The sequence below is a fragment of the Neovison vison genome, chromosome X (assembly GCF_020171115.1).
Source record: "Neovison vison isolate M4711 chromosome X, ASM_NN_V1, whole genome shotgun sequence".
NCBI lineage: Eukaryota > Metazoa > Chordata > Mammalia > Carnivora > Mustelidae > Neogale > Neogale vison.
The window spans coordinates 40,328,405-40,356,036 of record NC_058105.1 but is presented as its reverse complement, the minus strand read 5'-3'; the positions used below and the strand labels follow the sequence as shown (position 1 = coordinate 40,356,036).

General features: G+C 36.9%; 1 protein-coding gene across 5 annotated transcripts in view; it reads right to left on the bottom strand.

The window, feature by feature from the left end:
- The window catches only part of NUP62CL (nucleoporin 62 C-terminal like), an 88,445-nt gene that overhangs the window by 24,673 nt on the left and 36,140 nt on the right, over positions 1-27,632 (bottom strand). For 2 of the 5 annotated variants that reach the window (XM_044235345.1, XM_044235346.1), the window contains exons 2-10: positions 23,710-23,814; positions 22,106-22,204; positions 16,861-17,020; positions 11,603-11,753; positions 11,279-11,328; positions 11,005-11,139; positions 8,734-8,845; positions 4,925-4,991; positions 1,270-1,278 (exon numbers count right to left, since the gene is read on the bottom strand). In XM_044235345.1, the coding sequence (XP_044091280.1) occupies positions 1,270-1,278; positions 4,925-4,991; positions 8,734-8,845; positions 11,005-11,139; positions 11,279-11,328; positions 11,603-11,753; positions 16,861-17,020; positions 22,106-22,204; positions 23,710-23,767 (841 nt within the window). In that variant the 5' untranslated portion in view covers positions 23,768-23,814. The remainder of the gene's footprint in view (positions 1-1,269; positions 1,279-4,924; positions 4,992-8,733; positions 8,846-11,004; positions 11,140-11,278; positions 11,329-11,602; positions 11,754-16,860; positions 17,021-22,105; positions 22,205-23,709; positions 23,815-27,632) is intronic. The other 3 variants (XM_044235348.1, XM_044235347.1, XM_044235349.1) reach the window with 3 other exon arrangements.

The window sequence follows — 27,632 nt, the reverse complement described above, 5'->3', positions numbered from 1 at the left end:
AAAGAAAACTAGACATGACACTTCTCTAAATAATGCAGCATACAGCTTCTAAAAATAAAAATGTTTTCCTACACAACCACAGTAACACATGTAAAAAAATTAAAAATTCATTAATATCATTTAATACACAATTCTTATCCAGTTTCCCCAATTGTTCTAAATAACATCTTCTTGAGAAAACATAGGTGATATGCTCCTTGACATCGGTCGTGGCAACCATTTTTTTGGGTCTGACTCCTAAAGCAAAGGTGACAAAATAAAACAATAACAAATACAACAACAAATAGGACTATATCAAACTAAAAAACCTGCACAGCAAAGGAAACCATTAACAGAATGAAAATGCAACCCACTGAATGGGAGAAGACATTTGCAAATGATATATCCAATACAGGGTTATTACCCAAAATATATAAAGAACTTATACAACTCAATACCAGAAAAACAATCCAATTAGAAATGGGCAGAAGACATGAATAGATATTCTTTCAAAGAAGACACACAAACGGCCAACAGATATATGAAAAGATGCTCAGCATCAGTCATCATCAGGGAAATGAAAATCAAAGTCACAATGAGATATCATCACCACCTGTCAGAATGCCTATTAGCAAAAAGGTAAGAAATAGTAAGTGTTGGAGAGGACTTGGAAAAAAAGGACCCTCATGCACTTTGGTGGGGCTATGGGGATAGAAGTTGGTGCAGTCACTATGAAAAACAGTATGGAGGTTCCTCAAAAAATTTAAAAAAAGGACCACCAATGATCCAGCAATTCCAGTACCATGTATTTTTCTGAAGAAAATAAGAACACTAATTTGAAAAGATAAACATGCCCTATGTTAATCGCATCATTATTTACAATAGTCAAGATATGGCCCTAATCTTTAGTGTCCATTGCTGGATGAATGGATAAAGAAGATTTGGAACATAGAGAGGAGGTAGGTGGGGGGATGGGTGAAATACGTGAGGGGAATTAAGAATACACTTATCATGATGAGCACTGAGTAGTGTATAGAAATTGTTGAATCACTATGTTATACACCTGAAATGAATACATCATTAATTATACTGGAATTAATTTTTTTTAGAAAAAGATGATTTGGTATACACACTACACACACACACACACACACACACACACACACACAATGGGATACTACTCACCCATAAAAAATGAAATCTTACCATTTGTGACAACAAGGATGGAACTAGAGGGTATTATGCTATGTGAAATAAGTCAGACAAAGACAAATACCATATCTCACTTACATGTGGAATCTAAAAAACAAAACAAATGAACAAACAAAAAACAAAACTCATAAATACACAGAACAGCACAGTGCTTGCTAGAGGGGAAAAGGCAAAATGGGTGAAGGAAGTCAAGAGGTACAAATTTCAATTATAAAATAAATAAGTCACGGGAATGTAATGTACAGCATGTCAACTATAGTCAATAATACTGTAGTATATATTTGAAAGTCACCAAGAGAGTAAACACTGAAAGTTCTCAATCACAAGAAAATGGTTTTTTTTGTAATTCTTTATGATTGTAACTAGACTTATTATAATGATCATTTCACAGTGTATAAATTGAATCATTATGTTGTATACCTAAAACTAACATAATGATATAGATCAATTATACCTCAATAAAAAATAAGAAGAAAGGAAGGTAGGCAAGGAAAGAAAGGAGGAAAGAAAGCGAACGAGAGTGAGAAAGAACAAAAGAGAAAAATGTCTTCTTGGTTCTGATCCAGTATCCAAAATTAACATAATAGACTTAATTGTTATGTTTATTTTAATCTGAGACAATCCCCTTAACTTGGTTTTGAATTTTTTTGTTTCCCATGACTTTTTTTTAAAGATTTTATTTATTTATTTGACAGACAGAGATCACAAATAAGCAGAGAGGCAGGCAGAGAGAGAGGGGGAAGCAGGCTCGCTGGGGAGCAGAGAGCCCGATGTGGGGCTTGATCCCTTGATCCCAGGACCCTAGGATTATGACCTGAGCCAAGGCAGAGGCTTAACCCACTAAGCCACCCAGGTGCCCCCCCATGACTGACTTTTTTTAAAAAGTCCCACATGTTTAACAATGTGTTACACATAGAATGTCTGATTATTTTCTTGTGATTTTATTCAGTTAAACTTTTTTTATAAGAATACTACATTATCTTTTAAAATATCTCACCTGTAGAATGTCTGATTTTTTTATGATTAGATTCAGATGAACCAGTTTTGATAAGAAAATTACATATATGATATTATTTATTTCATATCATGTCAGATCAAGAGGCACATCGAGTTATTCCACTGTTAGTGACATTAAACTTTATCACCTGGTTAAAGTGGTACTTGTCAGATATTTCTGTTGTAAAGGTGTTCCTCAACAATCTTAGACTCAGTAGTATTAGCATTCACTGATGACCCTTGCTTGAATCATCATGATGCTAGGGAGGCAAAGTGGTGACTTTCTCACTAAACTATACAATTAGAATGGGTGAAATTTACGGTATGTAAATTATACTTCAACAAAACTGCTTTTATAAATTAACTCAGTAACATGCAATTTGTACTTGGTCCATTCCTTCTGGCATATTTTTTCTGCCAAGAAATGACTGACAGCTGAAACATTTTATAAACGAGGCAAGGTATTCAAGATCAGAGTAGGCTTAATAAAAATGCTCTGTTAAAAATTTTTTAATTGCAGTTCTCTAATTCCATCATTCTCTCTACAATTATTAGCTGGCATACTTCTATCAAGGCTTTCCCTGCACATCCCATTTCTCTCTCTCTCCCTCCCCTCTGAATCCCCATCACTGCAGATTCATGGATATCTCCCCTCAGGGTATTATAATAATCCATTACTGATACTCTTTTTGATGTTCGAACTATCCTAATTTGGCCAATAGAAGCCCATTCAAGCACAATGGGCTTGTCCTGATATAACCCCATTAGTTTTGAACAATCTATTTGCTTGCATAAAAAGTTCCCAGGGTACCTGGGTGGATCAGCCAGTTAAGCATCTGACTCTTGATTTCTACTCAGGTCATGATCTCAGGGTCATGAGATCAAGCCCCAAGTCAGGCTCTGTGCTGAGCAAGGAGCCTGCTTAAAATTCTCTCTCCCTCTCTCTTACTCTGCCCCTCCCCCCGTGTTTACTCTCTCTCTCTCTAAAAAAAATAAAAATAAAAAATAAAAAATTGCCAAACTCACCCTGTACATTCCCTGCCTGAAACCTGAGATTAGATATTTCCCCAAGAAGCCTTGGTTACTTTTAATAGAAATGGTATTTAGAAACCAAGATTTAGGTGCTTGATGTGCTGTTCTTTGCTAGTGGGGTGTCATTGCTTCTTGGCCCTTTATATAAACAGAACAAGGGAGCAGGAAGTCATACTAATATTTGCATCAAATTTATAATACAAACAAAAAAGAAGGAACAGAATAATAACTTCTATTTTATCTTGTCTTCCATTACCATCACTATCCTTATGCCTCTGTTTTATCCTACAATATATAGGATGGCAATAATATTGTTATATTAGAATAGATAGAAACATAATATAATTCTGAAACTAACAATAACTTTTTAAGATTTCTTTGCACTACGGAGTATTATGCCTCCATCAAAAAGGATGAATACCCAACTTTTGTAGCAACATGGATGGGACTGGAAGAGATTATGCTGAGTGAAATAAGTCAAGCAGAGAGAGTCAATTATCATATGGTTTCACTTATTTGTGGAGCATAACAAATAGCATGGAGGACATGGGGAGATAGAGAGGAGAAGGGAGTTGGGGTAAATTGGAAGGGGAGGTGAATCATGAGAGACTATGGACTCTGAAAAACAATCTGAGGGGTTTGAAGTGGCAGGGGGGTGGGAGGTTGGGGTACCAGGTGATGGGTATTATAGAGGGCACGGATTGCATGGAGCACTGGGTGTGGTGAAAAAATAATGAATACTGTTATGCTGAAAATAAATAAATTTAATTAAAAAAAAGATTTCTTTGCAGTTCTTTCTGTCCTTAAGATTATATCCTAGTAAGAATGTACTATCAAGAACACCATGTTCAAAAGTTATCTGAGTGGGGTGCCTGGGTGGCTCAGTGGGTTAAAGTCTCTGCCTTCAGCTCAGGTCATGATCTCAGGGTCCTGCAATCAAGCCCCGCATCGGGCTCTCTGCTCGAAAGGGAGCCTGCATCCCCCTCTCTCTGTACCTACCTCTCTGCCTACTTGTGATTTCTGTCTGTCAAATAAAATCTTTAAAAAAAAAAGTTATCTGAGCTGCATGATTATGTTATAGCTATATAGGTTTGTCTGGTTTCAATTTGTATGTATTCAATTTAGCATTTGTCTTCCTTCCCAGTATTTTTGGCTTAATTCTAGTTTTTGAGTATTTAAACTTTATGTGGGCCAGAAAGTCAAAACTATACTAAGATATAAACATAGGGAAGTCCTGCTTCTGTCCCTATCTCCTCCACCTCATTCCCATACAGCCCCTATTTTCATTAGCTTCTAGTTTATTCTTACCATGTTCCACTTTATAAAAACAAACAATTACAGTTCTTCAGAATTAATGTATACATACTGCAAGTTAAGTAATATCCCTATAACCAACCTCTCATTTGAGCATGGTCACGGTGCACAAAACCTGACTTGTGTCACATCTTCTTTTTTTTTTTAAAGATTTTGTTTATTTATTTGACACAGAGAGAGATCACAAGTAGGTTGAGAGGCAGGCAGAGAGAGAGGGAGAAGTAGGCTTCCCAATGAGCAGAGAGCCTGAGGCAAGGCTCGATCCCAGGACCCTGAGATCATGACCGGAGTTGAATGCAGAGGCCTAACCCACTGAGCCACTCAGGCGCCCCTTGCATCACATTTTCTAACTGCAGTAACAGACAGCTTCACAATACAAATAAACTCCCACCTGAATTCTGATTAATCCACTGTAGAGAGTCCATATGAGCATTCAGGATCTTGCAGATCTGCTGGAGCTAAACACACATACAAAATTTTCAGATTATGATAATTCTGATATGATAAAGCAAACATAAAAAATTGAAATTAGGAAGTGACTTTTCATTTTTTTGGTAAGAAATGGACTGAGGATATGTAAGATATTAATGGCTTTTTCTGCTATTTCATATTTGTAATGTTCACTATATCTTTATATTACTTCAATCTATTTTGTAACTTAAGAATTTGATTCCTATAATTCAGCAAGACACTATCACAGTATAAAAATAACTAAAAACAAATATTAAAAGACATTTCACAAGACAAGAAATGTATGTAAAATTTAAAACATTACTTTTTTCAACCAAATCAGCTAATTTTGTTGAGGTATAATTAACAAATAGCATTCTATTAGTTTCAGGCATTTAACACAATGGTTTGCTATTTGTATATATTGCAAAATGATCACCACAATATGTCTTGTTAACAACATCCATCACCGTATGTAGTTAAAAACATTTTTTTCTTGTGATAATAACATTTAAAGATCTAATCACTTGGCAATTTTCAAATTTGCAATACAGTATTGTTAACAGTAGTCATCATGTTGTACATTATATCCCCATACCTTATTTTATACCTGGAAATTTGTTCCTTTTGACCACCTGCACCCATTTCACCCACCACCCAACCCCTGCCTCAGGCAACCACCAATCTGTTCTCTGTATTTACAAGCTTGTATTTTTGGTGCTGGCGTTTTTTAAAATTCCACACATAAGTGAGATCATACGGTATTTGTCTTTCTCTATCTCACTTATTTCACTTAGCATAATGCCCTCAAGTTCCAACCATATTCTTGCAAAGAGCAAGATTTCCAAGTCAGCAATTTTTAATAAATGGTAATACTCAGTTGTCAACTGTGTGGAGAAAATAGGTGGATGCGTATACAGCCTATAGTAATAAAAATTGACCCAGCCCTTCAAAATGTAAATTTTTACAATATATATCAACAGTCTTAAAATATTCATACCTTTTAACTCAATATATTCTATTTCTAGGTATCTATCCAGAGGAAATAATCAAATTTATACATAAGTGGTCATAGAGATCAAGTGTATAATGGCGAAGTACTGGAAATGATCTTTCCTCCAATTTAAAAAAGTAATTCAATATATTATGGTAAAGTCACCTCTAATGAAATATTATAAAGTCATTAATATTTTCAAGGATTTCCAAAGTTTTCAAAGAATGCTTAAAATTTTAGGAAAACATGTGAAAAAATATGAAATGAAAAGAGAATACAAAACTGTATATATGTATGCCTCCAATGCTATTTAAAACAAAAGGAGAATTTTTACTAGCATAGCAAAAAGACTTGGAAAAAATATACTAATATGTTAGCAGGGTACTGATAATAGAGATGATTTAATTTTCTTCACAGATTTCTGTATTTCCCAAGCATAATACATTGAGTAAGTATATGTAATAACTTTGTAATGAGACACACTAGACATTCAAAATTTTTTAAAATAAAAGTAGGAGGAAATGAAAATGTTACTACACTTAAAAGAACAGTATTTAATGAAAACAGAAATTTAATTCATTTTAACATAACAAATAGAAATACAACTTGTAGTAGGAACAATGAGTTTTTGTAAGAAAATGTAACTGAAGACTATATACCATAATATGGATCTGCTTAATAAAAATTTTAGGTGTCAGGTGGTCTCTCCCATCTCCTCCGTACCCCCTCCCCACTACGCCCTCCCCCATACCCTCTCCTTCCACCCCCACCCCACATACAAACAGTAAAAATAAACAGGTAAATCCCATCATTGTGAATACTATTAAACACTGTGGCTATTTTTCTACCCTGGTGTATGGCCTATAGTAAGGAAGATTTGTTGATCTGGTTACAATAAATTATCTTCAATATTATTGTTCAGCAAATGTTTTCTCTGCTTCTCACCCAATCATTTATGCTATCTGAGAAAAGAGATGAATTGTTGCTGATCTCTTGCTTCTTTTGTCCTGCTATGGAGCAGCAATTATCTTTAATTCACTCATCTTAAACATTTCAATCACCCTTGTGACAGAAAAACAAAAACAAAAGACTCACACCATTTACTCCCCACTACCAAAATAAAATAAAACAATCCAAGGCTAAGTAGAGAAAAAGGATAAGGATAGGATTATAGTCCCTTTTCACTTACTCTGTTCAGAAACTTATTTTATTTCAACACAGAGAGACCAGACATCACCTCTGCCTCATGCTTAAATCTGCATGTATTTATTTACACATAAAAATTGTTTTATAGAATTGTGGACTTTATCATCACAATGGTAAGCTAATATTTCATAAAAAGAAAACTTATAATCTGTCAACTCTTTGATCATCTATATGAACACAAGAAGATGGTAGCATGGATAATCCCAGACTAATTTATATTTATCTTTGTTCAATTTTAGATTCACCCAAAGTAGAGAATGGCATAATTTTTATAGCTAGAGGGGACTTCAAGATCATTTAAGTCAACCCTTGACATTTTGCAAAAGAAGGAGCTAAGATTCAGAGAGATTAAGTGACTTAAATAAAATTCTAATGCTTTTTCAACTATACCATGCTGTCTCTTTATAATTAAAAAAGCTAGTAATGTGTAAATAGATAAAGAACCGTCTATACGACTGGACAAAGAGCTTACTAAAGAATAATCACAATATATATCCTTTGTCCTCACCAACCCAGATCTTGGTCCCATTCCAAATTATACTCAACAGACAGAATGTACAATGGCAGTTCCTACAATGGGAAGTATCTTCTTACCACTACTCCCATGGAGTGAGAGAGGGGGAAAAAAAGAGCTCCCATTTAGTTGCTAAGACAACTTGGAAAGGCAGAGGAAATAAGCTCTTTAATTAGGCCATAGATAAAGGGGAAAAGTATCAAACGCTTCTTATGGCCAAAGTAATTCAAAACATCTCAACTCTAATTGGAGCTTCAGCTTTATTTTTCCATGCTAAAATACACTTATATTATGAGGTAGGTAGATCCTATGAGGCAGGTGGAAACCTAATAACCACATCTAACAAAGTCTCTATGAAAAAAATGTATTTTAAGACTCAAGTAGTTGACTTATCAAACATTTAAGACATAACCCAGTTGTAAGTTCAGGCCTGCCTGGATATACCTAATAAACCCAAACACATATACAATTATATGAATACACAGAAAAATATGTGAAAGGAGGAATGAATTAACCAATGAGTAAGGGAACAGAAAAACAAATACAGGGACATATTTAGCTTTGTGAAGAACAGGGAGAAACCCCGGAAAATTTAGGGAGGAAAGTCCTTTTTTTTTTTACCCTCCTGGGAATAATCACAAAAATTCATAACCTTAGGGTGCCTGCGTGGCTCAGTTGTTGGGCATCTGCCCTCGGCTCAGGTTATGATCCCTGGGTCCTGGGATCAAGCCCTTCATGGGGCTTCCTGCTCAGCAGGAAGCCTGCTTCTCCCTCTCCAACTCCCCCTGCTTGCGTTCCCTCTCTTGCTGTCTCTCTCCCTGTCAATTAAATAAATAAATAAAACCTTAAAAAAATCTCATAACCTTTTCTCCTCCTAAATATTTCTTGCCCCACTTAACTATTCCCCAAGTTCATATCTATAGAAGCAGGTAAGGAACACAAGAGGACAGGAGAAGGTGACCAGCTAAAGGAACTCACAGAATGCTAATTTCAGACTAAATCTTGGTTGTCTAAATAGATAAAGTAGTTCACACACCGGGTCAGTAGTGTCAGCAGGACTTCCAACTCTATTCAGGTGCTCAACAATGTCCTTGAGATCTTGGGCCATTCGTTTCAGCTGAGCATCTATATTTTCTGCTAATTTGTAACTGAAAAAGAAGGTAAAATAAAGAGATTAACAAGAAATTCTTTCTCCATTATGTCTTGTTACTGACATACGAATATGATACTGCCAGCTGGATTTGCACCAATTCCCCCTGCCTTCTAAGTAAGTCTCAGTTATGACAAATGGCACATTTTTATGTAGGCAGCATTCATGACCTTATTATTACCATATTCTAGAAAGACTCCATAGGTGAAGGCTTTTAACCAACTCGACATTTTTATAGTCACCTATTTACCTTCTGGATAATGTTCCAGGGACCTCTGAAGCAACAAAGCTCTTTTTAGCTCTTAAAATGAACTCGTAAGACATTTAGATACATAGAAAGTTATTTGGTGTTTAGGTGTCTTCATTAAGTGCTGAGATGTCTTCAATGATTTTAAATAAATTTTCAAAGTAAAACCTTACATAAATATACTCCATCATCCAACAAAAGATATTTTGAGAAATGAGATTAACAGTAATCAAAGGTAGATAAATCAAAGGCAAATATTAGTTGGCTAAATTCCAAACTAGATTTCCACGCAAAATATTTACACACATACATAACACACTTAACCTAGTCAATAATATGTTTATGAATTAAAGTGATCAGTTTTTCAACTTTAATATCTATAAAGATTAAAGGATTCAATAGTTAACAAATATTGTTAACTATTTATTGCCTTTCTGTCCCAGAGTATTTAAAGGTAATTGGTTTCCTTGATTGCTGAATATCCTACTAAAGATTCCACAATATAAATCTGACTACATAAAAATAATTGAAAAGAACTACGTTTCTATTATCCCTTCAAATTAGTTAAGTACTCATGTCCAAAAATGTAACTTTCTAGGCTTCAAAAAATGATAGAATGCATAGAAACAAATGCAGAGAAAAAAATTGATTCACAAAGGCTGAAATACAAAAGCAGAAACAGAACTAGGTCCAGGATAAAGAAGATGTGGTATACATATACAATGGAATACTATGCAGCCATCAGAAGAAATGAAATCTTGCCATTTGCAATGACGTGGGTGGAACTAGAGGGTATTATGCTGAGCAAAATAAGTCAATCAGAGAAAGACAATTATATGATCTCCCTGATATGAGGAATTTGAGAGGCAAAGTGGGGGGCTTGGGGGACAGGAAAGGAAAAAAATGAAACAAGATGAGATTGGGAGGGAGACAAACCATAAGAGACTCTTAACCTCACAAAACAAACTGAGGGTTGCTGGGGGGAGAGAGGGGTTGGGAGAGAGTGGTGGGGTCATGGACATTGGGGAGGGTATGTGCTATGGTGAGTGCTATGAAGTGTGTAAACCTGACAACTCACAGACCTGTACCTCTGGGGCTACTAATACATTATATGTTAATTTAAAAAAAGAACTAGGGCCCATACAGATTAGCTGTATTTGCCATATTTCATGCGCCTACAAAAAAGTAAATTTGCAAGCTTTTAGAAAATAAGATCAGTCTTAACTCACTAATAGTCCATTACCAAAGGGAGTCTGATTTGGTCTCAGTCTGGTTTATGTAGCACATTTAGACAACACTTCATTATTTGGCCTGATTATGAAATTTCAGTTCCAGAGAGAAGAAGTTACTGCGAGGACACTTGCTTGGTAATATTATGAACAAAAAGACTGAATCACACATGCACGCACACACACATACAGATTCAGCCCAAGACACTGATAAAATCATTCAATTTTTGAAAGCTATGCAGTCTGCCCCCAGATTAACAAATTGCCTTTAAAATAGCTAGTGATTTATCACTGAAGCAATTGCATGAACATTAAGTTTAAAAGAGTCAATATAAACAGGACACCATAAATATCCCATGGTACTATGACACCACACACATAAAACTTGTATTTCTAATTTAAGAACAAACTTGACAAATATAAAAACTTTACAGTGGTCATGTATAAGCTTGAGATTAGTAAGTATACAAAATGCTATAAAACAAAACTGCCAGAATGATTACTTCATTTTCAAGCATCCTGAAAAGATAAATGGAAAACAGCCAAGTAGGTTGATAAATGGCAACTACGAGAACTTGTCCTTTTCTACCAATTTTTATTCCCTGCCCTTCAATTCTATTTTTTCCTTTTTTTAAGTAGCTAAGTTTTGCCCCATTCCCTGATCTTTATTCAGTTACTTACGTCTTCCCATGATCCTCATCTGTGAGCTGCAGATAAGGAGCCCCACTGTGGTCCTTCACAAACTCCTCTAAAGGGGTCAAGAGATTTTCCAGTTCCTTCTGCTGTGACAGGATAAAATCCAATTCTTGTTCCAGCCTGAAAAAACAAGTCAACGGAAGGGCTGATGAAAGGAACTTGGAGTGTCATAATAAATGTCAAAAACTACAACAAGGAAAAAAGAATGGGCAAAGAAACAGATATTTAATCTTTCAACCTAGGGAGACTAAGGTTCTACCTCTGCTGATCCAGTTTCACTTTTTCCACTTCTCCATGTAAAGTAGTAATCTATAAAGGAACACAAGAATATGATAATGTAAATATTTGAATTTATGTTATAATTTTAAGGCAATACTAATTTTCTCATATACACTTCAAATATCAACAATTTCCTAATTCAGGACACTCATTACACAAGGAAAATATTTTTCAGTTGATCACCAATATTGAGATAGAAAATTAACCACAAAACAGGTCTGTGCTCTTATACAATGCAGGCAGACTACTGAGACTTTGAAAATACTTGTACAATACAGGTAGATTAATGAGACTATCTTCTTACCTTCTCACCATTCTCAATCAAGGTACGATCCCAAGCATTGACCTGAGTGGCCTGGTGAAGAAAGTACTTCTCTTGATCCTCTAAATCAAGGTTCCATTTGTTTATCAGACCATCCAGCTGACCATAAGTCATCACGGGAGTTACAATTGAACTAAAAAAGGATACAGTAAGACCATATGATCACATTTTTAAAAGTATAACCATATTTTTAAAATGAATAACACAGGAGGACTTAGAGAAGAAATTATCACATGAATTTTCCAGACCTGCTTCCCAACAGAACCAGCATAGGTAGTCAAGATTATTTTTAAAACAACCATTTTAAAATCTTTGGAAATTATCCTAAAGGAATACAGCAAATTAAAAAAAATCTATTAAGAAATCTACCAAATTTCAGTAAGAACAGCTAAATTCTGTGCCACACCTGCTCCCTTCCCTTGCCCTCAGCTCAGCATGATGCAAGTTTCATCCTGGGTACATGTGGCTAGAGATAGGACTCCCTCTCTCCATAGCTCTTAGTGAAAAGTATCCATTCCGAATCGAAGTAGCATCCACAAAACAAAGTAGGCAGCTGATCATCCATCCTCCACTGGGCAGAACCAAGCAGAACTCTGATTCCCCTGCCAGGTGGTATCAAATAAGCTAAGCAGTAGCTGAAACTGCAGTCTGTGACTGGCAGAACCAGGCAATGCTCTGATTCCTTTGCTGGAGCAGTGTCAGCAGGGCAAAGCAGAGAGGTAATCAACAATTCTCTGCTCAGGAGAGGCAGGTAGTGTTCTATTTCCTCTACCAGGGTTCTGTCAGCAGAGGCCAGTGACAAGCTGAATCTAAATACCCACCCAATGGCAATAAGACTTAATAAAGCAGAGTGAGAAAGGATTAGTTACCATTAGGCTTCACCACTTGTCTCCAGTGTCAGTGGGACCCAATGGGGAGCTTAACCACTATACCCACCTGGCATCACTGAGACAGAACAAAGCAATGCAAGCTGGAGCTAGTAAGGACTCTACTTCCCACCACCCCTGGTGTCAGCAAGACTCAGTGAGGAGCTTAACCTCCACACCTACTGGAGAAATCAACCTGAATGAGGCAGGGCAAAGCAGGGCTAGTCAGTACCCCAACCTCCTTCTCCCTAGAACCTGTGTCCGTGAGGCCTAGTGGGGAGCTAAGCTTCCATATCAAACCAGCATCAAGAGGCTGAATGAAGTGATAAGATGCAGAATAGTTGATATCCTACTTCCTCACTCCTTTTCCGCCAGTGGTGCCCAAAAGGAAGTTGAAATTCTGCCTCTGCTCTGCAGCAACTAAGCAGTATGAGTTAGTCCCCCACTTCCTCTTGTTTGGGCGTCCCAGGGACCCAGCTGAAGACTGAGCTTACATCCCCACTTGAGGCAATGAAGTGGTATGGCCTGGTGCCCCACTTTCATGGGGAATGAGTCAGTTGGGTTGAGTGGGTAGCTGAACTTTCATACCACTCATCTGCATTGAGGCAGTATGAGTCAGTACTCCACTTGTCCTGGGGTGGTATGGGCAGCATCTAGTAGGAAGCTGAAGATGCAAACACACCCAACCCTTGTACTATACCCCAATGAAAGGATTACTTGACTTGAAAAAATTAAAATTGGGCCCAGACTCCCCTAACATAATAGACATAAATGTCTAGGATACAACTTAAAATTATCCGTCTTATCAAGAACCAGGAAAATCACAACTCAAAAGAGAAAAGATAAGCCAAAGGCACTGACACTGAGAGGTATCAGATACTGGAATTCTCTAAAAGAATTTCAAAGCAACCATCAAAAAAAATGCTCCAACAAGCAATTAGAAATTTTCTAGAAACAAATGAAAACTAGAAAATGTCAGCAAAGAAACTCAAATTATGAAAAATAATCAAATGGAAATTATATTATAATTACATTATAGAACTGGAAACTAAAAAGCTCACTTAGAGGGTTTGATACAAGAGTGAAAATGACAAAGGACAGAATCAGTGAACTTGAGTAGATCAATAAAATTTACAGAACAGCAAAGAGAAAAAAGACACAAAAATGAAAAAAAAATCAAAATAACCTAGAGGACAATAACAGAAGAGGTAACATTTGTACCATTGGAGGATGACAGATTAGGAGGAAAAGAGAAAATAAGATTGAAGAAGTATTCTGAAAAACAAAGGTGATAACTTCCCAAATTTGGCAAATGACATAAATCTACAAATTCAAGATGCTGGGCAAACCCCAAACAGAATAACTCAGAGAAATCTGCACTAAGATACATAATACTTAAATTTCTGAAAACTGAGGATAAAGAAAGAAAGAAAAATCTTGAAGGTAGCCAGAGAGAAACAACACATTACTTAAAAGGTACTACCAATTCGAATGACAGCAGATTTCTCATCTTAAACCATGGAGGCTAAAAGGAAGTGTCACAACAGTTTTCAAGTACTGAAAGAAAAAAAAAACCTGTTGACCACAACTTCTCTATCTGGTGAAAATGTCTTTCAGAAGTGAAAGGAAAATAAATATATTCCCTTGCAAGATTTTTGTTGCTGGCAAATGTACCTTTGAAAATTGGCTAATCAACTTCTTTCAAGATATGTCTCCAAAGGCAAAGGAAACAAAAGCGAAAATAAACTTTTGGGACTTCATCAAAATAAAAAGCTTCTGCACAGCAAAGGAAACAGTCAAAAAAACAAAGAGGCAACCCACGGAATGGGAGAAGATATTTGCAAATGACAGTACAGACAAAAGGTTGATATCTAGGATCTATAATGAACTCCTCAAACTCAACACACACAAAACAGGCAATCATATCAAAAAATGGGCAGAAGATATGAACAGACACTTCTCCCATGAAGACATACAAATGGCTATCAAACACATGAAAAAATGTTCATCATCACTAGCCCTCAGGGAGATTTAAATGAAAACCACATTGAGATATCACCTTACACCAGTTAGAATGGTGTAAAAAGGAAACAACATGTGTTGGAGGGTATGTGGAGAAAGGGGAACCCTCTTCCACTGTTGGTGGGAATGCAAGTTGGTGCAGCCTCTTTGGAGAACAGTGTGGAGATTCCTCAAGAAATTAAAAACAGAACTTCCCTATGACCCTGCAATTGCACTACTGGGTAGATACAGATGTCGTGAAAAGAAGGGCCATCTGTACCCCAATGTTTATAGCAGCAATGGCCATGGTCGCCAAACTATGGAAAGAACCAAGATGCCCTTCAACGGACGAATGGATAAGGAAGATGTGGTCCATATACACTATGGAGTATTATGCCTCCATCAGAAAGGATGAATACCCAACTTTTGTAGCAACATGGACAGGACTGGAAGAGATTATGCTGAGTGAAATAAGTCAAGCAGAGAGAGTCAACTATCATATGGTTTCACTTATTTGTGGAGCATAACAAATAGCATGGAGGACATGGGGAGTTAGAGAGGAGAAGGGAGTTGGGGTAAATTGGAAGGGGAGGTGAATCATGAGAGACTATGGACTCTGAAAAACAATCTGAGGGGTTTGAAGTGGAGGGGGGGTGGGAGATTGGGGTACCAGGTGGTGGGTATTATAGAGGGCACGGCTTGCATGGAGCACTGGGTGTGGTGAAAAAATAATGAATACTGTTTTTCTGAAAATAAATAAATTGGAAAAAAATTAACATACAAAAAAAAAGAAATTCAAGTAGAAAACAGACAAAAGACACGACATGAACAGATATGTCACCAAAGAGGATATGCTGGTGGCAGATAAACACATGAAAAGATGTCCAACATCATTTGTCATCAGGGAAATGCAAATTAAAACCACAATGAGATAACATTTCACATATATTTGAAGGGCTAAAATAAAAAATAGTGACAACACCAGATCCTGGTGAGACTGTGGACAAACTGGATCCCTCATACATTGCTGTCAAGTCTGTAAAATGGCATAGTCACTCTGGAAAAGAATTTGGCATTATCTTAAAAAAAATAAACATGCAACCACCATACCACCCAGTAACTGCACTCTGGGCATTTATCCCAGAGAAATGAGACTTACACTCATAAAAAAAAAACCTAAACACAAATTTTCTCAGCAGCTTTATTCATAACAGCCAGAAACTGGAAACAACCTAGAAGTCCATCAACAAGGCCATCAACAAGTGAACTATAGAGTACATCTACAATACCATGGACTACTACTCAGAAATAAAAAGGAACAAACTATTGATGCACATGACAAACTCAAGGAAGTAAGACTAGAAAAAAAATGCCCAAAGATCACGTAATTTAGAAGATATTTGTGTAACATTTTTAAACGTCAAAATTATAGAAATGGAGAACAGATTCATTACTGCCCAGGGTCAGGGAAAGGAGGGGATGGTAGTGAGTGTGGCTGTAAGAGGGCAACAGGAAGGATCCTTGTGCTGATGGAATTGTTCTATATCTTGATGGTACCACTTGTACCAACAGCATTGCAAGATGTTATTATTGAGGGATACTAGGTAAGGGACACACAGAATTTTTTATATTATTTCTTAGAAGCACGTGTGAATCTACAATGGTCTCAAAATTTAAAAATTAATTAAAAACCCAAACAATTAGAGAAGAACATGGCATGGATTCAACTGCCTGAATTTTAATCCAGGCTCAACCTTTACCAGGGACAGAGTATAAAATTCCTACATGCTCTAGTTTTCTCATCTATAAAGTGGGAACAAAGAAAGCACCATTTCAGGGCACCTGGGTGGCTCAGTGGGTTAAAGCCTCTGCCTTCAGCTCAGGTCATGATCCCAGGGTCCTGAGACCGAGCCCCACATCGGGCTCTCTGCTCAGGGGGGAGCTTCCTTCCTCCTCTCTCTGCCTGCTTCTCTGCCTACTTGTGATCTCCATCTGTCAAATAAATAATTAAAATCTTTAAAAAAAATGTGTCCATATGGACATTTAAAAAAAAAAAGAAAGCACCAATTTCATAGAGTTATTGTGAGGATTAAATGATATGATGTTTGTAAAGCACTGTCACTTAGCTAAACATACAGTAATTGCACAGTAAATGTTAGCTATTATTAGTAATAATCATATTATAATGGTAATAAAACAAAGGTGCGCTATTAATCATTCCACTTCCTAAGCTACAGAAATCCTTTATCTGCAACTTTGACTGAGTCATTTACCCAAATTTCAAACGCTATTCTAAAGCTATAGAAGAAAATTATACCTTGTACATGATAAATAAAATGAAATTCACATAAATTTTCAAAGAAACAGCCTTACTTAACAGTCGAAGTAAACGGCAGCGAATTAATGCCAACTGGAAAAATGTTATTAATCCCAGATGACATCAGTGACCTTAGGTTCAAGGTAAAGCCACTGGTGGTTGTGGTAGTGGTGGTGGTAGTGGTGACAGTGGTGGTGGTTGTCGTTGATGTTGTAGCTGGAAAATAAAATGCACATTAGTAAGAAATAAGAGACTTATTTTATTTCGTCCTTGATCACTCAGGATAAAAGCTACAGAAACATTTTTTTAAATGTGAAATTAAACTCAAAGTTGTGTGGATTAGCACTCAACACTGTTGTAATATGAAGTGATATACAGCAGGCCAGATATCCGGATTAACCTTTCTGCTAAAAATTTAAAATCCTGGATATGTGTGTTGAAAAAGAAAATTTACAACTTAACCAGACCTATAATCATTAAAGAAATGGAATCAATCCTCAAAACTCTTCCCATTAAAAAAACCTCCAGACCTAGATGACCTCACTGAAAAATTCTACTAAACTTCCAAGGAAAGAATAACTGCAATCTTATACAAACTCTCTGTACATCTATGTCTTTGCATACTTACATGAATGTACCTGTATGATTAATTCCTAGAAATGAGATTGCTGGATCAAAGGGTCAGCATGCTATAAATTTTAATATATCTTGCCATATTGCCCAACCAAAAAAATTTTGCCAATTTACATTTCTATCAGTAAGGAAGAGTTCCTGTTTCTCAATGTTATAGCCCATACTAGGCATATATCTTCACCAGCCTAATAGGTGAAAGTCTCTTAAATTTTCATCTACAGCCCAGGCCTCTCTCTTACATGTCTTCTTCCACTGTACCCCTACTAGAATAACTAGCCCTCTCTAGATGAAATCCTCACTATATTTCATGGCCTAACTCACATTCATCCTTCCTCATATTTTTCACCCACTTCTCTTCTACTCCATCATCATCCCTTGGTTTTCTGAACTTCCATAGCACTTTTGGTTTTTCCTACACACTGAGCACTTAAAGAGTAATTCTCGGAAAACTGCAGCTGGTGGGGACTGCAAATGTTTTCTTCTTTTTGGTTCTCTGTGTTTTCAAATGTTCTTTGTAATCAATAGATGCTGCTTCTGTAACAAGAAATTTGTTATAAAAATACATTATCACATGTATACAACTGTTTGTTTTACATTAGCCTTGCTTTCCCAATTAGCAATATTTTCAGGTTAATGACCATACGAGATAAATACATAAATCATGCTGCCTGCCAAAATAGGCACAGCCTATACTGAGGGAAACTGGCCTTCTCATTTCTGCTCAGGGATCAAGCTCAGATACTCTTTCTTTATTCCAAGAATTCTGTCCTTTGCTCCTGATTCGCAGTTGATTGGGACAAGGGTGGGTATCCAAAGCATGGTATCCATCTCACATACTACTGGCAGCCTATACAAGTCTGACACAGAAAGCTCTAGCCAAGCAGGGATAAAATAGGTCAAAATCGTATTTTTAAAAATTTAGAACTATGGAAAAAATCAGACTACAGGTAGAAATACAGAAATATTTCCAGAAATAGGGGAAGAATCAGATTGTAAGCAGAAATTTGGAAATATTCCCAAAAGTGTAGAAAGAATCCAACTACAGGCAGGGGGGTTGAAAGAACCAACAGAGAATGGATATGAAGTAGAATTAAGGCTTCTGTACCCCAATGTTTATAGCAGCAATGCCCACAGTCGCCAAACTATGGAAAGAACCAAGATGCCCTTCAACGGACGAATGGATAAGGAAGATGTGGTCCATATACACTATGGAGTATTATGCCTCCATCAGAAAGGATGAATACCCAACTTTTGTAGCAACATGGACAGGACTGGAAGAGATTATGCTGAGTGAAATAAGTCAAGCAGAGAGAGTCAACTATCATATGGTTTCACTTATTTGTGGAGCATAACAAATAGCATGGAGGACAAGGGGAGTTAGAGAGGAGAAGGGAGTTGGGGTAAATTGGAAGGGGAGGTGAACCATGAGAGACTATGGACTCTGAAAAACAATCTGAGGGGTTTGAAGTGGCAGGGGGGGTGGGAGGTTGGGGTACCAGGTGGTGGGTATTATAGAGGGCACGGCTTGCATGGAGCACTGGGTGTGGTGAAAAAATAATGAATACTGTTTTTCTGAAAATAAATAAATTGAAAAAAAAAGAATTAAGGCTTCTGAGCAAGTCAAAATGAAGACTAAGCTAAGAGGCACCTGGGTGGCTCAGTTGGTTAAGTGTGTGCCTCCTGCCTTCCGTTCAGGTCATGATTTCAGGGTTCTGGGATCCAGTGGCTGCATCAGGTTCCCTGCTCAGCTGGGAGCCTGCTTCTCCCTGTCCCTCTGCCCCTCCTGTCCTGATGCTCCTGCTCACCCACATACTCTCTCTCTCTCTATCAAATAAATAAATATGATCTTAAAAAAAAAAGAATAAGCTAAAATAGTAAGGTAGAAAAAGAGGTAAGGAAACCAATGGGAAGTTACAAAAGAGAAGACTAAGGGAATAGAACTGAATTATGTTTATCCAATAGATTTAGGTCCCTATTCCTTTAGAATAACTCTTAAATTCCATTTCTTTAAAGTTCAGTGCGATGATATTACCTGTGTTACATTTCCAAAAGATTCCATTTCCCTTTTGGCCACAAGAATTCTCTGATTCCTTTTTTTGGTAAGATTTTACTTATTTATTTGAGAGAGAGAGAGAGAGCGTGCGTGCGTAAGCATGAGAGGGGGAAGGTTAGAGGGAGAAGCAGATCCCCAACTGAGGCAGGGACCTTGATGCAGGACTCAATCCCAGGACTCCAGGATCATGACCTGAGCTGAAGGAACTCAACCAACTGAGCCACCCAGGCACCCAAATTCCCTGATTCTTTGAGTTAGCCTTTGTGAGGGTGGAATGAACACCACAGGGAAAGAGCATATCTAGTCACAAAGAATCCCTGAGGTCACTTAATCACTCAAAACACTGGGAAGATTATAGATTGGATTCCATGTGGCATTCTTTACAGTTCTATGTCATCAGTCTTCATCCGAGAATATTATCTGAAAAGAAACCCTCCAGAAATACTGAAACTTAATCACACTGTGGAGACCCCTCCTTTATTAATTCATTCAAAAACTGTGTAACTACTACATTCAAGATGGAAAACAGAAAAACAACTAAGAAAGAGTCCTTCTTAAAAAGCTTTTCTTCACCCAAGGGTTGTTTTTTTTCTTTTTCTTTATTTTTAAAGTAATCTTTATTTCCTAGCATGGACAGATGTGCAAAGATGACATATAAGAAAATAGCAGATTCTAGGATTAAATGTGTGTGTATATATAATGATCCCATTTTTGTAAAACAAATTCAGTGTATGTTTGTATGTGTTGGGAAAAAAAGGCTGGAAAGATAAAGACCAAATCATTCACTCTAGATACAGTGATATAAGTATATATACATGTGTGCATAATTTTTATTTAAAAAAAAGCAAGCAACTACCATCACTACCAAAACATCTCCACAAAGATGATGAATAATACCTTTAGGAAATTAATACCTGTCAACCTAAACACAAAAGAATCTTGAGTCATAAAAAAATGGTATGATTATTTTAACCTTTTTACACAGCATTTATCTTTGTTCTTTATTTTTTACAGTATTTTAAAAAGGTGTAAATTAGCTCTGGCATAGAAGATAATACTCAAATAACAAAAGTATTTCAATTAATAACAAAAAGCAATGGATTTGAGAACGAAAGATTCCATCCCAGTTTGATTTTGCGTTATGACTTTGATCTAAACTAAATACAGTCAACTCTACATTATGTGCATAGTAAAAAGGAAGCACAGTTCCATAAAAAATACAAAATAACTGCATACCACATTTGCATTTAAATAAATCTCATTCTGATGGTCTTAAAGATTGTTATATAAAATAGTGAAAACATCCTTTAAAACATCCTACTATCCAATTTTCCTATCCAAACAAACATTTTCCACACAAAAGATATAAGACTGATAACAAGCAACCTTCTCTTAAAACTTGCTGATTATACTTAGGGCAGAGAATAATCCCAATTGATAATAAATCTGCAGACACAGACACTTGAAAGCTGCCCTACAAGGTTGATTTGTGAGGTGAAGAGTCTGAGCAAGAAAATATGCTTGGGGAGAAGGAAAGGTGACTAGGGGGAAAAAACCAACTTCAGGTTAAGGGTGTCAAGTTGAGATACGTCTGACAGGGAGATGGGTATATAAATTAATGGTGGATGGAATGGCCAGGAGGGATGGGTTAGTAGCAAAGGTACCAGTTTTCAGGAAGGACAGACCTAGCTGGGGAGGGGATGGGTTATGGCAGAGTCACCGAAGAGCCTGCCAATTCATCCTTCAGTGACTCAACCCATGGCTGAAAGAATCAGTTTTGTTCAGCATTTTACAGGGAAAATTATGGGTTATGGTATTTGCAAATATGGTAACCTGTAAAGTCCTCAAGACACACTCTTCACAACTCTTGTAGGTTGGCCAGCTGCCTAATACACAGCAGAAACTCAGATAAGCATCATTCATGCAAAAGAATTAAAAAATAGATGGTGGACATCTCTGTTTAGGAATAATTATTTTGAAATTAGAAGAGTGACCTTTAATTTATACCAGGTTTGAGGAAAGATTTATTCAGCCTTCTGTAAACTTTTAAAATAAAACAAATAAGACTTTCCGAGAATGGGGAATGACTTAAATGGTAGGTTTGAGTAGCAACTGACCCCTAACCACCCAGCTCACCATAAGCTACAAGGCTACAACTAGCCAAGTTCTCATCAACCTACAACCTAAGTAGCTCCTAACCGGCAGAAACAAATTTAGGATGGGAACTCCTGTAATCAGCTTTAGGATACGGTCAACTTTAGTACAGGTCAAAACTTAAATTATGTTTTAGGGAAAAAGAACTATCAATGCCAACATACTGGATCGATGTAAACACTATGATCAATACTAAAATTTCTTCAATTTAAAAGTTGACAAGAATTTGACAGCAGTATTGAGTATGGTCATCTCAAAGAAGCAGCACCATTGGTATCAAATGTCTCACTATACTTTGGCAGTCATCACTACTGGTGTACCTTTTGCATACTCTGATGAAATGATCACAACTTACTTAGACAGTCCTAAAAGCTATGGAACACAACTTACTGCTTGTTATACAGCACATTTCCACTGAGCATCCAAACACATCACACACCCCAATAATTCTCAAATCTTACTAGAAGCAGTATGAGCTGCTCCACCTGTTCCAGGGACTTTTAGTCCAAATCCCAAAGTTATGCCACCAAATGTTCCAGTCGAAGTTGTTGGAGCACCAACTGCAGAGAATAACATAATATTACCTATTACACTTTTAATTTTAAAACAGTGAGCAATTTAGATATAGTCTCTTTCATCTGAAGAGTCCTTTAGAAACTTTTGGCTGAACTCCAAAAGCCTACAGTCAATCCATTTATAAGAAACATCCAGAAAAGGCAAATCTACGGAGACAGAAAATAGATTAGTAGCTGTCTGGGGCTGAAAGATCTTATTTGGAGGACAGAAATGTTCTAAAACTGGATTAGAGTTTGAGTGGTAGTTATGCAATTCAGCCTATTAAAATCACTGAATTATACACTTAAAATAAGTTAATTTTATATGTAAGTTATACCTCATTAAAGTTAATTTTAAAAATACTATGGTCAAGATTTCTTTTCATTTGGTGAGCAAGAACATCAAAGACAGAAATGAAAACAAGCCTGTCAGAGGTCAGAGGGCAAGTCTGATTGAAAGTGGAATGCATTAAACAATTATAACTTCCAACCTCAGACATGGTCATATTCACGAAATCTGTTGTATTGGAGAAGGACATCGCTTACATATATCAAAAGGCTTCCAGAATCCCAGTCACATCTCAAAACTGGAAGTCTATTTGGTAGAAAATACAATTCAAGTGGTAACCAGCAATTCTAACTAATGTTGGCCTATTCCAACTTCACAAGAGGACAGGGACAACAGACCACTATTTTTCATCCTGAAATAGGCATGAGCAATTTCTGGCAAGTTTTATTTCTAGGAATGGTGACAACCTTGCTCTAATAGGCCTGTGGGGGGACCATATTACAGCTAGGGTTACAACAACAAAGTCTAATGATAAATGGCATGGCACTGTGAAGATATCTCAAAAGCAGAGTCAGTTATATGGACCTGTAAGAAAGAATTGCTCAACATTTGCTGTTATTGTACTAATGGAAGATACATAGCAAGGAAGTTGGGGTTACAAGATAATTAATATCCCACTTCTCAGCTCAAGGCATCCAGATGTTCCTCTTCAAGGAGAGAAGCCACAAGGCAACACACAGTGTTAATTAAAACCCCAAACTGGTCCTTTTGTCATCCATCACTTCTGAGAGGTAAAATGTAAGGACCACACACCTGGTCTGTCTAGAAGAATACATGATAGCAAGGCTCCAACATTTAATTCCTATTTTATCTTACTCACATAGATAATAAGACTTCTTCCCTTCAGATATACTTGGCAAAACTCCCACTCTTCTTACTCCCATTAGTTTCAAGAAGTTGTTTCAAAATATTACAGCATTAATGAATTATATGCTTAAAATTATCACTTTAAGTGGGAATAATCATGTTAACATAAAATTTACAGTTAAAAGCCATGACAATTAGGTTCTTAAGCAATGCTACTATTGATAGCAGCAGTTACAGATGGGTTCAAGCATAATGATAATTTATGAGATGCAAGAGACCCATAGCTTATATTGGCAAATTGAGTTAAGTGGCCTGATGCAAAATAAGGGTATTTTCTTTGCAACCAGTAACTTACAAGAGAGCCCAGTAGCAGAATCGGAAGGAGAAGCGTTTGATATTGAAGTAAACAGCATGGTGCTTGAACAAGTAGTGGTGTCAGCAGTCGATGCTGAAGCAAAACCTAAAAATCAAAGTAATAAACAGAAAAATATGTCACCAAAGAACAGTTCTTTAAAAAATAAAAAATACCATTATAACAAGGTTCATTTATAGGAGAAACTATAACAGAGCAAGGAAAATCAGATACTATGATATCTAATAAATAAAACATAATAAAAGCATGATTTAGGGTGCCTAGGTGGCTCACTTGGTTGGGCCACTGCCTTCAGCTCAGGTCATGATCCCAGCACCCGGAGTCCCGGGACCAAGTCCTGCACAGGGCTCCCAGCTCCACGGGGAGTCTGCTTCTCCCTCTGACCTTCTCCCATCTCCTGCTCTCACTCCCCATCTCTCTATCTCTCTCAAGTAAATAAACAAATTTATCTTAAAAAAGCCTGATTTTAAAAAAACAGTTTATCAGTACTTCATAGTATAACCAGTCTTCTAGCACCATCATAACAAAGAAATTCTACTTTACTGAAAAAGTAAATGTAAAAGGGAGATCACTTCTAGAACTGCAGCATAAGGAGTCATAGGGACCTGTTCCCCAGTGAAACACCATAATTGGTATAAAAAATAATACTGAAAACAATCTGAAATCTCAGGATATCATCCAAAAGATATACAGCAAATAAAGAACATTTATTCAAGAAAATCTGCTAAGACTCAGTTATACCAGTTAGAGTCTAGTATATGAACCACAACCCACTCCCTTCATTCCCTTTATCCCCCTGTTCACCTTGAAGGAAGCCACACTCCAGGTGGGAGTGGCCATTAACAATGGCCCCAGCTCCCAACCAAGGGATATAGTATTTCTTTTTCTTTTTCTTTTTTTTAAAGATTTTTATTTATTTATTTGACAGAGAGAAATCACAAGCAGACAGAGAGGCAGGCAGAGAGAGAGAGAGGGAAGCAGGCTCCCCGCCGAGCAGAGAGCCCGATGCGGGACTCGATCCCAGGACCCTGAGATCATGACCTGAGCCGAAGGCAGCGGCTTAACCCACTGAGCCACCCAGGCGCCCCAAGGGATATAGTATTTCATTGGGAAAGCCAAGCAGCCAGCAAATCACCTCCAACACATATTCAATGTGTTGAAATTCCTGGCAAGTAGAGCCAGGAATTGAGGGACTTCCTACCTTTAGTCAGGCCTCATTCATAAGGCAGAGGCTCTACACCAGGCCCCACAGGTTACCCCTACCCTGGCTTCCTTGTCCCAGCTCACACGGCTGAGATTCCATGCCTGAAGCGATAAGCAAGAGGGTCAGAGGAAACGGCCCTACACAACACCCACAGCACTGTTTCAAAGGTTTTTGCCCAGGGATAAAGGAGGCACATAAAAACAGAGAGCTCCCAAACTACACCCGAAAGTACTGACTTTATCTGAAAAGAAGTGTGAGGAGATTCAACCCAAAGGACTCTCTCAAAAAAAAAATGGAGATTTTTGGTGCTAAACAATTAAGAGGAAGCAAGCATGAGAGTAACAGTTTAGGCTATAAGCCAGCTAGTTTACCAGGGGTAACTAGGGAAAGAGGAAGCTGAAGAGTCTTCCTCCTGAGATCAGAAGAATCAAGTACTCAAACATGCTACATCTTGCATGAATCTTGAAAAATATTACCCTAAATGAAAGAAGCCAGACACAGAAGGCTACATATTGTATGATTCAATTTATATGAAATGTCCAGAATAGGCAAAGCCACAGACCGAAAGTAGATCAGTGGATGCTAGGAGGTAGGAGGAAGGGGTAACAGGGAGTGACTGCTAATGGGTACCAGGTTTCTTTCGGGGGTGATGGAAATATTCTGGAGTTACATAGTGGTTATGATTGGACACTCTGTGAATATTTTTTTGAAAACACTGAATTGTACACTTTAAAAGGGTGAATTTTAAGATATGTGATTTATATCTCGATTATGTTATTATTAAAAAAAACAGGATCATCTCAAAAGAAGTAGAAAAAGGATTTGAGAAAATGGAACAGATCTTCATGATGAAAATGCTCAACAAACTAGGAAGAGAAGGGAATTTCTTCAACATAATAAAGAGCATTTATGAAAAACCCACAGCTAACATCATATTTAATGGTGAAAGACGGCATACTTTACCACTATCATCAAGAACAAACCAAGGATGTCTGCTCTTCCCAACAATAACTTAGAAGGTCTAACCAGAACAATTAGACAAGAAAACAAGATAAATGGCATCTAGGTTGAAAAGGAAGAAATAAACCTTTTTCTAGTCACAGGTGACTTGATCATGAATGCAGAAAATCCTAAGGGAGCCACAAAAAAAATCTATTAGAACATTAAACAAGTTCAGCAAATTTGCAGGATTCAAGATCAACACAGAAAAATGAATTACAATTCTATATGCTAGCAATGAACAATCCACAAATGAAATCGAGAACATCATTCCACTAATAATTGCTCAAAAAAAATACTTAGGAGCAAATCTAACAAAAGAAGTACAAGACTTATAACCAGGAAAATACAAAACATCAATGCAAGAAATTAAAGACAGACATCCTAAATAAATGGAAAGATCTCATTTTTGTGGATCAGAAGATTTAGTATTGTTAAGATGGTATGGTAGGTGGAAAAATGGTCCCCAAGGATAGCTGCCTCATAATACCCAGAGCCTGCAAACGTATTACCTTACTTGACAAAAAGGCCTTTTCAGTTGTGATTAAGGTTCAGCACCTTGAGATAGGGAGATTATCCTGGATTATCCAGGTAAGCAAAATCTAATGATATAAATCCTTAAAAGTAGAGATTCCTTCCAGGCTGTGACCAGAGGGAGAGATGACTACAAAAGAATGGTCAGAAAGATACCAAGCTGCTGATACCAACAGCCATCTAACACATGAAAACAAACTCAATGTCATTAGTCATTAGGGAACTGAAAATCAAAACCACAATGAGAGTCTACTTGATACTAAGATGGCTGTAATCAAAAAGCCAGATAATATCAATTGGTGAGGATGTGGAGAAACTGGGAACCTCTAACAATGCAGATGAGCACGTTAAGATAGTACAGCCACTTTGGAAAACTTTCTGGCACTTCCTCAATGTGTTAAACATAGAGTTACCACATGACCCGGTAATGCTACTCCTAGGTATCTACACAAGAGAAATGAAAACATGTATCTGTACAACAACATGTGTGTGAATGTTCACAGTATCATTACTTACAACAGACAAAAGGTAGAAACAACCCAAATGAACATGGACTGATGAATGGCTATATAAAATGTGGTATATCCACAAAATGCAATGTTATTTGGCCATAAAAAGGAAAAGCAGCACTGATAGATGAGTCCTTAAAAACATTATGTGGAGTGAGAGAAATTAATCACAAAAGAGTACATAGTTTATGACTCCTTTTACATAACATGTCCAGAATAGGGGACTCTAGAGCCAGAAAGCAGATTAGTGGTTGTCAGGAAATGAGACAGGGAGGAACGGACAGTGACTGCTAATGGTTATAGAGTTTCCTTTGAGGGTAATGAAAATAGTCTAAAATTGACTGCAGTAATGATACCAACTCGGTGAATATACCAAAATCCAATTAACTGTACATTTTAAATGTGAAAATTATATGGTATATGAATTACATAATATTTTATGAAAAATAATATTCATAATAATATTTTATGGAAAAACAGTAAATAGAAGTCTGAAATAAAGCTTCAGAAAACAGACTACCTGCCTCTTGCTTTAAAATTTCAAATAAAAGGTAAAGAAAAATAAAGCTAGAGAAATGAAGTATATAAAGACACAAATGAGATTCACTGGTTAACTAAACACAAAGTTTATCTTTTCATCCTCATTGTAGATCCTTGTA